The following is an 11501-nucleotide window of genomic DNA, read 5'->3' as shown; positions in this document are numbered from 1 at the left end:
CCCCCACAACTGTTCCTGCATTACCTTCAGTTTAAAAATAATAATAATAATTCCAAGAGGCTGGAGTTGGCAAACCCACTCTATTTAAAAAAAAAAATCCACCAGCTGTTCTCAGAAACCCTATGTGGTTGCTATGCATCAGAACTGACTCAAAGGTATACAACAAAAACAGTGCATATAAGACTATGTTTACATTATACTGTAGTCTGTTAAGTGTACAACAGCATTATGAAAAAGTTTGAAATATTGTGAGAATGTGGCCAAAATGCGGCACAGGTACATGAAGTGAGCACATGCTATTGGAAAAATGTCCCTGGTAGACTTGTTTGACTCGGGCTTACCACACACCTTCCATTTGTAAGAAAACAAACAGATCTTCTATGTGTAAAAAATGTCCTCTCCTCTGAAGGGAGATACTATCTCTGTTCCCAAAGCTGTTTTCTGTACAAACATCCTTGAAAAGACAGTTCAGGACAAAGACCTCACAAGATATTCATCAATATGAGAGACCCGTGAACAAGAGTCTTCCGACAATGAGCCATCACTAAGTTTCCACAGAGACCTATTAGGTCGTTCTCACTCTCTCTACCCTCTCTCCTTTCCGCCCCCCCCCCACTCTTTCTTGCCTGCTTCTCTCATTCCTCTCAATCTCAATTACAAATAAAGCCCCTGTAAACATTTATGGACAAGTATGTGTATAGGCATACACGCTTGCATTTTGAGTAAATACCTAAGAGTGAAATGGTAAATCATATGTTTTTATGTTTAACTCTTTAAGAAGCTGTCAAAATGCTTTCCAAAGCAGCTGTATTGTTTTATATTCCAACTGCAGCATTGAGAATTTTGTTTTCTTCACAACCCCGCCATCCTGATATGGTCAGTCGTGCATTGTGGTTTTAATATATTTTCCTAATAATTAATGATGCAGAACATCTTTTCATGTGCTTGTATTCCGTCTACATATCTTCTTTGGTGAAGTGGCTGACCAAATAATTTGACTGTTTTTAATCTAATTGTTTCTTATTCTCAAGCTTTGAGGGCTCTTTGTATTTTCTTGATACAAGTCCTTTGTTGGATATATGACTTATAAATGTCTTCTTCCAGTCTTTAGCATATCATTAGTCAAGAAATTTTTTTTTAATGAGGCCCAATTAATTACTTTTTTTGTTTATATTGTATCATATGGATTTTCTCCTGTCTTTTTCTTCTGCAAGTTTTATGTTTAAGCATATAATCCATTTAATTTGGTTAATCTTTGTGCTTGGTTAAGATTCATGCATTTGGGGCAAGGCTTGGAAGTCAATATGTAGACATGTGTTAAAAATAATTGTTCTTGCTTTAAAATGTTTCTTTTAGAATATTGTTACATTGACTTTTTAATTAAAAAGCAAACAAATATTAAAAGGAAATATTATAGGGGAAAGAGGTGTTCCTAAGCCACGACCTAATCCTAAACCACTGAAATGCTAACTTGCTGAATACAGCTGATACTTTAGGGACATTGTGTTTTGGGAGAATCAGAGAGAAAGGAGGAGAAAAGAAAATAAAAGAAAGGAGGAGAGGAAGAAGAGAAGAAAATAAAGGAGGCAGGATAGGGAGAGAGAATGAAATTGGTATGGGAAAGAGGGCAAGAGTAAGAGGAGGGGAGAGCGAGAACTACCTAATAGTTCTCTGTGGAAACTTAATGATGACTCATTGTTGGAAGTCTCTTGTCTACGGGTCTCTCATAGTTATGAATATCTTGTGAGCAGAGACACTGGCAGTCTTTGTCCTGAACTGTCTTTTCAAGGATGTTTGTACAGAAAATAGCTTTAAGAAACAGATAGTATCTCCCTTCAGGGGAGAGGGCAGGTTTGTTCTCCAGCACAGCTGTACCTCATTTCATTGCATTTTGCAGATACTGTGATTTGTTTGTCTTGTTTGTTTTTACAAATGGAAGATCAGTGGCAAGCCTGAGCCAGATGAATGCATTGGTGCCATTATTCCAATAGCGTGTGCCCACTTCATGTCTCTGTGCCGCATTTTGGCCACAATCTCACAGTATTTCCTACTTTTCATAAAGCTATTGCACATTTAATAGACTCCCCACTTACTGTCCATCAAGTCGATTCTGACTAATAGCAACCCTAGAGATGGTTTTCAAGGCTGTCAATCTTTACAAGAGCAGAAAACCCTCATCATTCTTCCTCGAAGTAGGAGGTGGGGCTGAGTGCTCCATGGGGTTTTCAAGACTGCAGATCAATCCTAAGGAATGATTGGTGAGTTCAACTCACCAACTTTTCAATTAGCAGCCTAGTGCTTACCTCACTGTGGCCGCAGACCTCCTTTAATAGACTATAGTATAGTGCTTAGCAGTTTATATGCACTGGGAAACCAAAATATTTGTGTAGCTCGCTTTATTATTATTACTTTTTTGTGGAGCTCTGGTAGCGTAGTGCTTACGAATCGGGCTGCGAACCTTAAGGTCAGCGGTTCGAAACTACCAGCCGCTCCGCGGGAGAAAGATGAGGCTTTCTACTCCCGTAAGGATTTATACCCTCGGAAACCCTGTACAGGGTCGCTATGGGTCGGAACCGACTCGACGGCACTTAACAACAACAACAAAGTTCATAGTTTATAATTAGGGTTCATTCTTTGTGCTGTACGGTTTTATGGGTTTTGGCAAATACATTAAGGTTAGGCTTCTGACTCCCTTTACAACATCACACAGGATAGTTTCACTGCCTATTTCTCCTCCCCCACCCTCTCCCCACCACTCGTCACACCCGGAGCCCCTAGCAAACACTATCTTCTTCTTGTGCCTAGAACTGCTGCTGTTCCCTGGGGTTTTCAAGGCTACTTTAGGAAGTCGACTGCCTCATAATTCTCCTGGGTAGCAGCTGGCGCGTTCACACCACCAGCCTTTCTGTTAACAGCTCAACACCATGCCCACACCATGTCCACACCTTGCCCACTGTACTACCCAGGTTCTTTGTCCCTATACAAAAGTGCTCTTTCCAGAAGTCCATCTAGTTGGAATTACATAATCTACACCCTTTTCAGACTGGTTTCTTTCATATAGAAATATAAATTTAAGGTTCTTCCATGTATTTTTTGTGGCCTGATCATTCATTTCTTTTTATCATGAATGATATTCCCTTAGATGAGTATACCAGAGTTTGTTTTCTATTCATCTCTTGATGACTAAAGCTGCTGTAGATATTCAGGTGCAGATTATTGTGTGGGCATAAATTTTCATTCACTTGGGTAACTACTGCTGCTGTTGTATTTTAGTGTATAGGGTTTCTGAGGTGCAGCTGATGGGTTTGAACCGTCAACCTTTCAGTGAGCTTTCTAATGCTTATCCTACAGCACCACACCGGGACTCTTGGATAGATAATTACTAGGGAGCACAATCACTGAATTTTGTGGTAAGATTTGGTTTAGTTTTGTGAGAAACTGCTATACTATCTTTCAAAGTGGCTATCCATTTTGTATTTTCATCCGTAATGAATAAGCCTTCAGTGGTTCCACATATTGTTGGCATTTTGTTTCTTAAATTTTTTTGAGTTTTAGTCGTTCTCATGGTATTTCGTTGTTTTAATTAACAATTCCCTGCCTCCCCCCCCCTTTTTTTTTAATATATTGGTCATCTTTTCATCTGCTGCTTACCATCCATATCTCTTCGATGAAGTATCTGTTCAGGTCTTTTGCCCATTTTTTAATTGGATGGCTTGTTTTCTTACTGTTGAGTTTTAAGACTTCTTTGTGTATTTTGGATATAAATTCTTTATCAGATGCATCTTTTACTAATATTTTATTCCTGTCTGTGACTTGTCTTTTCATTTTCTTAACAGTACTTTTACAGAGCAAAAGGTTGACGTCAATTTTTTTCTTTTATAAATTGTGCTTTTGGTGTTGTATCTAAAAAAAATCACTGCCTAGATTTTCTCCTATGTTATGATCTAGAAATTTTACAACTTTGAGAACTGGAAAGTCCACAGCATTTTACATTTAAGTCTGTGATCCATTTTCAGTTATTTTTTTGTAGGAAATGTTAAGTTCTGTGTCTACACTCATTTTTTAACATGTGAATGTCTAGTTGTTCTAGCAACATTTGTTGAAGACTCTCCTTTCTCTATTGAATGCCTGTTTTTTTCCCAAAGATCATTTGACTGTGTGTGAGTTTATTTCTGGACTCTATTTTGTCCCACTGATCTGTTTCTCAATTCTTTTGCTAACTCCACACCGTTTTGATTACCATAACTTTATATAACTCTTGAAGTCGGGTAGTGTTGGTCTTCAACTTTTTTCTTCCTTTTTTATACTTGCTCTGCTTTAACTTTTTTCTTTTTGCAGTAAACATATATAATAGCAGCAAAGTTGTTTTCATGTTGAAAAGGTAAATAAGATCACCATAAAAGCCTTATCTTAGTTAACTTTTTTCACTTTTTAATATCTGCATGTTCTTCCGTAAAAGAATCTTTTTTTTTTTTCTGTTTTTTTAAAGCTTTTATTGTGTATTGAGTGAGTGAAGGTATACAGGACAAATGACTGTTTGTACATTCAGAAGTTAATTGTCATTACAATACCCTCCACACACCCTTAGCCAACAGTATTTATATCTATTACTTTTTGTTTTGTTTTTTGGTGTACACATACCATATTGTAAATATATATTTGTTTAAATGTCCAAAGGGCACATTTTGCAAGCCAGCCTCCTGCCCGCAGCATGTTGCTTTTCTCAGTCCATGGGCCTATAGTTCACTGCTGTTCTCTCTATGCCATAACCTCTGCCACCATCTCTGTTGTTGCCATTTTTCTGGTTAGGATCCCCCACTCTCATGTGCTTCCCTCTTAATGGTTCTATGGTTCCCTGTTCCTGAAATGACAGATTAACTGCTCCCCCTTTTAGTTGCACCTCTTCTACATCTACAGTTGTGACAACCACCATTAGAACTGAAAACAATTACTCACAAATTGTGTCATAAAGTCTTGTCCCCCTTATTACCAGACCCATCTGGACAGGAGGGAAATTATTCAGTTGGGTTTCTGTCTTACTCCCTGCATTCTGACACTATATAGCCTCATGAAAGCTTGTAAGCCAGCTACTTCATGCCTTTACAGTCCCCCAATTTTGGTAGCCTAAGTCTAAGTTGCCCATCCCTATCCATCCAGTGTACTGAGGAGACATGCTTTATCCTTGATATGGAGAATCCTTCCCTATTTGGTTAGAATTTTGGGTGGCCTCATCCATAATCAAGGATCCAGTTAATCAGGTTGTAGTAATTTAATTTAAACTTGCTCCCTGTATCATACTTCTTTATCTTCATCTGGTCGAATTCTGGTCAGCAAGCCATCACACTAAATTCAATGGGTACTGTCTGTGAGTCTGGGAGTTCTCCTGTGCCTCCTCCTTCAGATCTGGTGGCTGCTTAACTTAACTTTAGCCCTTAGTGGCAAGGTCAGTGTCGTTGGGCTGGGTAGTTCACACATCACCCTGAACTTGAAACCAGTCAGCCCATCCTTTTCTCTCTCTTATTCCAAAGTTATCAGGCATCTATAGAATATGACAAATCTCAGCCCATGTCTTCTTTGCTGCAATCTCCCCCTTCCACTCACAGGTCGACCAGGACAGTTGCCAGTGAGTATATAAAACTGTTCAGGTGTTCCCTTTGAGTTTCAGTCTTAGAAAGGAGTTTACCCTGAAGAGTTGACTTTTCTTGCCTTGATGGCTCCAGGGCAAACAACCTTCTTGATAACATCAGTCTGCCTTTTTTTATTCCTTCCCCCACCTTTTGTTTTTTCCTTGCTCTAGCCATTCTGGGTTGGTCTGCATATCTTTTCAAATGAGAGCGTCCCACTTCTGAAGGTTCTGGGTGGGGCTCAGGAGTCCATCTAAGGCCTCATACTTCACCAAGGCTTAAAAAGAAGCCCAGGGTACAGTCTAGACCCCTTTTTGATAATCCAATCTGTTATAGGCTGAAGGTGGATTTATAAGTTTTCTGTAACCATCTTCCCCAGTTATCCTTTCTATCCTACTTAGATATCTATATTACACTAGTAGGCAGGGGAACCCAATATCTGCTAAACAGTCAAATACCCTATTATTATTTCCTCTCCTTTATACCTTCAGCTTATGTCCCCATCCCTATATCATGTTGTTTTTGTTATGTGTCATGGAGTCGGTTCCGACTCATGGAGACCCTGTACAGGGTTTCCCAGGCTGTAAATCTTCACGGGAGGAGAAAGCCTCATCCTTGTTATTCCAAGGCTGTGCATATGTCACAGTCTACCTCTATTCCATTTAGTCCAGTTATACCTCCCGGAGTCTTTCTCTGTCATCCCCACTCCTCTACACCCTCCTTATGCATTGCCCTTCCCCTCCTACTTATTGCCCTCCCTGCCCCCCAACTCCCAAGTGATCACAGTTACTATGAGTTACTATGCCCCTGCCCCATAATCCTCAAAGAATTATTCTTTTAACATGGAAATCTTTTCTTATGATTTACAATATGGACTTATGCAATATCTATCCTTTTGTGCCTGACTAATTTCACTCACCTTTATGTCATCAAGGTTAGTCCATGTTATGCAGTGTTTTTACAGCTTCATGGTTTTCTTCAAGGTAGCATAGTATTCCATTGTGTGTATGTACCAGAGTTTGTTTATCCATTCTTCCATTGACTGGCACTTGGGTTGTCTCCAGTTTTTGCTGTTGTGAATAGTACTGCAATTAAAATTGGTGTGCATATATCTACTCATGTTCTGACTCGTATTTTTTGTGGATATAATATATCAAGTAAAGGGATTATTGGATAGTAAGGTATTTCTATTTCCAGCTTTCTGAGGAAGCCTCATAACATTTTCCATAGTGGTTGAACCAGTTTGCAGTCCCACCTACAATGTAGGAGGGTCCCAATCTCTCTATACTCTCACCAGCATTTGTTGTCCTCTGGTTTTTTGAACTTTGCTCTTACTGCTGGTGTGAGATGGTATCTCATAGTTGTTTTGATCTGCATCTCTCTAGTGGCTAATGATCGTGAACGTTTTTTCATATGTTTGTTGCCTGAATGTCTTCCTTGGTGAAGTGTCTATTCATGTTCTGTGCCCAGTTTTTAATTGGGTTATTTGTCTTTTTCTTGTAGATGTATTGTTGTTGTTGTTGTTATGTGCCGTGGAGTCGGTTCTGACTCAGCAACCCTGTGCAAGGTTTCCGAGGCTGTAAATCTTTACGGGAGCAGAAAGCTTCATCTTTCTCCCACGGAACAGCTGGTAGTTTCGAACTGCTGACCTTGTGGTTCGCAGCCCAATTCGTAACCACTACGCTACCAGGGATGTATTGTAGTTTCCTAGAAATTTTTGAGATTTGTCCCTTGTCTGATGTGTCATTGCAAAAAAAATGTTTTCCCAGTCTGTGCTCTCTGTTTTTATTCTTTTGGTGAAATCTTCTGATGCACATACATTTCTAAGTTTTAGTATGTCCCAGTCATCTAATTTGTTCTCTTTTGTTTGTGTGCTTTTTGTCATGTTTGATAGGCTGTATATGCCATATATTAGAACCCTTAAGTTTGTCCCTATTTTTCCACTGATAGTCTTTATAGTTCTGGGATTTACATTTAGATCCTTAATACATGTTGAGCTAATTTTTGTATATGGTGTGGGGTATAGGTCTTGTTTCATTCTTTTGCAAATTGATTTCCAGTTTTGCCAGCACTATCTGTTGAAGAAACTACCTCCTCCCCATTCAATGTGCTTTTGGCCCTTTGTCAAAAATCAGTTGGCTGTATGTGGATGGGTTAACTTCTGGGTTCTCAATTCTGTTCCTTGATATATGTATCTTTAATTGTAACAGTACCAAGCTGTTTTGACTCCTGTAGCCATGTAGTACATTTTGAAATCAGGGAGTGAGAGGCCTCCAACTTTGTTCTTCCTCTTGAGCAGTACTTTGCTTATCCGAGGTCTCTTTAGTTCGTGATAGTTTTTTCCATGTCGTCAAAGAATGTTGTTGGAATCTGGATTGGGTTGTGTTATATGTGTAGATTGCTTTGGGCAGTATTCACATTTTCACAATGTTAAGCTTTCCAATCCATGAGCAGGGTACATTCTTCCATTTTTGTAAATTCTTTTAGTTTCTTTTAGTAGTGTTTTGTTGTTTTCTTTATATAGATCTTTTGTTTCTCTGGTTAGATTTATTCCTAAATACTTCATCTTTTGGGTGGCTATCGTAAATGGCATTTTTCCTTATTTCCTCTTAAGAGCTTTCTTTATTAGTAGAGAGGAATCCAACTGATTTTTTGTGTATCGATCTTGTACCCTGCCACTTTGCAATCTTCCAATGAGTTCTATTAGTCTTTCTGCTGAGTCTTTTGGATTTTCTATGTATAGGATAATATTGTCTGCAAATAGAGTCTTATTTCTTCTTTGCCAGTGTGGATACCTCTAATCTCCCTCCTGGTGTGGTGCTGTGGGATAATGCACCAGACTGCAAAGCCATTTGAACTGCAAGGTCGGTGATTCAAGCTCACCAGCTGCTCCTCGAAAACCCTATACAGGGTCGCTATGGGTCAGAATCGACTCGGAGGCACTTAATAACAACACAGCAATCTCCCTCTCTTGCCTTATAGCTCTGGCTAAGGCTTCCAACCCAAATATTGAATAGGAGAGGTGATAAAGGGCATCTTTGTCTGGTTCCTGATCACAAGGGGGACTACTTTCAGTTTTTCCCCATTGAGAGTGATGTTGACTGTTGGTTTTGTATATATGTTCTTAATTATATTGAAGACTTTTCCTTCAATTCCTGCTTGGTTTAGTGTATTTTTTATCAGGATAAAAGAATAATTTTTTAAATTAGCATTATTAAAGGAAAATTCTTTAATATGGTGGTGATTGTGTTACAGAAAATCTTGTCAGAAGTTGAAAGAGATCTGAAAAATGCTGCACCTGCATCTAAGACTCAGACCAAAGGAAAAAGGATGGTTATTGAAGAAGTAGAAACTTCAGAAGATGAAGATGGAAAGGCCAGCGGAAGGAAACATGAAGAAGGAAGAGGAGATAAGAGTAAAGCACCTTTTCTATTCTGGTTATGACCCAAACTACCATTTTATATGATGAGCTAACTCAGTTCTTCTGTTAGTTTACCAAACTTTTCCTAGCTTTATTTGAAAATCCATCAGGAATTTTGGATTCTCTCTTTCTTAATAACAGCTTTCTTTGAAACATACTCCAACCATATTCTTCTTAACCTCATACCTCTTCCTCAAACCTAAACCAAACCTAAACCAATCACCAGGTTGATTTCGACTTGTAGCAGTTCTGGGTTTCTGAGACTGTAAATCTTTACAGGAGCAGACAGCCTCATCTTTCTCCCATGGTATAGCCGGTAGGTTTGAACCACCAACTTTGAGGTTAACCGCCCAACGTCTAGCCCACAGCACCACCAGAGCCCCTTTACCTCTGCACTGTAAGATAAGCACTGGATGGACTGTTAACCACAAGGTCAGTGGTTCAAACCTACCAGCTGCTCCTTGGGAACCACCCTATGCAGGGTCGCTAGGAATCAGAACCAATTCTAAGATACTTAACAAACAACAACAGTGCTCACTTTAATTCATGATGGTTGCTGTGTTGTTGTTAAGTGCCGTCGAGTCGATTCCGACCCATAGGGACCCTGTATAGGGTTTTCAAGGAGCAGCTGGTGAGCTTGAACCCCTGACCTTGCAGTTCAAACAACTTTGCAGTCTGACGCATTAGCCCACAGCGTCACACCAGGACTCAATTTAATTGGAATTAAGTCCACTTTAAATTCTTGATTATCACCTTTAAATGGAAATGGCTGTGTCTTTGTGAAACCTATCAATTGCAGCTTAACCTTAAATATCCCTCTGAGATGATTGTTTTGATTGTATCTAAACCAAACAAAAATCAAAACCAAATCCACATCCATCTAGAGTGGATTTTGACTCAGAGTCTATAGGACTGAGTAGAACCTCTCCTTAGGGGTTTCCAAAACTGTAAATCTTGAGAATGGGAGCATACAGCTTCATCTCTCTCTCATGGAGTGGCTGTTGGGTTTGAACTGTTGACCTTATAGTTAGCAGGCCAACGTGTAACCCACTGTGCCACCAGGACTTGGTTGCAAACAAACTGAGTAATGAAACTTAAAAGGGAATCTGAGTAGCACCATTTATATGCTTAAAATTCATGCACTGTTAGAAAATTATGTGTGCTGCTCAAAAACGGTTTTAAAATATGCAGAAGAATAAATATAATGTTACCTTTGAAATCATACTTTAAAAAAAATGAGCATAGACTAGATAAAGATTATTCTTCTCCATAATATAAAGCAACGATAGTTACATTGGCTCTGAGGGGACATTTTTACCTACTTGCTTCATCAAAAGGGAGAAAACTTCCCTCTTCTTGAAAATCCTGAAGCAACCAGAGGGCAGAATATCAATCTGGAAACTTTTTCAAAAGTAAAAATCAGCTTACTGGTAATTTGACAGAGCATTTTAATTTGAGAGAGAAATATAAAATTCACATGCCTTTAAAAAAATACAGAAGAAAAAGCACAAGTTTTATTTTTTATATAGTGTAAAATATTCAGATTAAAATATGAGCAGTTAAGACAGGAGAAAGACAAAGGGAAAGGAAAAGAAGGAAAGAGAAGAAAAAAGAGACAGAGAGCCGGAGCACGCACTGGCGGGAGAGAGCGCTGGGAAATAAATGAAAAACAGACATTGAAGAGGTTTTCAGCCATATTTTAAATAAGTTCTGGCAGCAAATATTCTTGGATTTTATATTCCACTTAAGATTGTTGTTGTTGTTGTTAAGTGCTGTTGAGTCGGTTCCAACTCATAGCCACCCTGTATAGGGTTTCCAAGGAGCAGCTGGTGAGTTTGAACCTCCAACTTGTCAGTTCAAACCAGCCTTGCGGTTGAGTGCTTTTTCTAATTAATTAAAAGTCTTAGAGTCAAAGGAAATAGTTTTAAGTCTTATCTGGAACAGGATGAAGAATAAACGATATTAATTGTTGGAAGCTCTCTGTCAATGTCTGATTGTAGCTGTTTCTGTACTACCTTTAGCAAAATTTTACTCAAATGGGATATCAAAAAGATTGTCCAATAATTTCCACATTCCATTGGGTCACCTCTCTTTGGAATGAGCACAACTACGGATGGATCTCTTCCAATCAGTCGGCCAGATAGTTGTCTTGCAAATTTCTTGGCAGAGATGAATGAGTGCCTCCTGTGTCACCTTACTTTCTTGAAAGATTTCAATTTTTATTCCATCAAATCCTGGTGCCTTGTTCTTTGCCAATTCCTTCAATGCCCCTTGGATTTCCTCCTTCAGTATCATTGGCTCTTGATCATATGCTACCTCTTGAAACGGTTGAACATTAACCATTTCCTTTTGGTATAGTGACTCTGTGTATTCCTTCCATCTTCTCTTGATGCTTTCTGCATCATTCAGTAATTGGCCCAGTGAATCTTTCAATAACAAAAGTCGAGGCTTGAATT

General features: G+C 38.9%; 1 protein-coding gene across 1 annotated transcript in view; it reads left to right on the top strand.

Annotated features, from left to right (window-relative positions):
• Positions 1 to 11501, top strand: part of SPAG1 (sperm associated antigen 1) — a 108884-nt gene that overhangs the window by 37801 nt on the left and 59582 nt on the right. The window contains exon 9 of the mRNA XM_006859181.1: positions 8880 to 9039. Within this exon, the coding sequence (XP_006859243.1) occupies positions 8880 to 9039 (160 nt within the window). The remainder of the gene's footprint in view (positions 1 to 8879; positions 9040 to 11501) is intronic.

Source organism: Chrysochloris asiatica, unplaced genomic scaffold (genome assembly GCF_000296735.1).
Source record: "Chrysochloris asiatica unplaced genomic scaffold, ChrAsi1.0 scaffold00031, whole genome shotgun sequence".
Taxonomy (NCBI): Eukaryota; Metazoa; Chordata; class Mammalia; order Afrosoricida; family Chrysochloridae; genus Chrysochloris; species Chrysochloris asiatica.
This window is presented reverse-complemented; position numbering and strand designations above follow the sequence as displayed.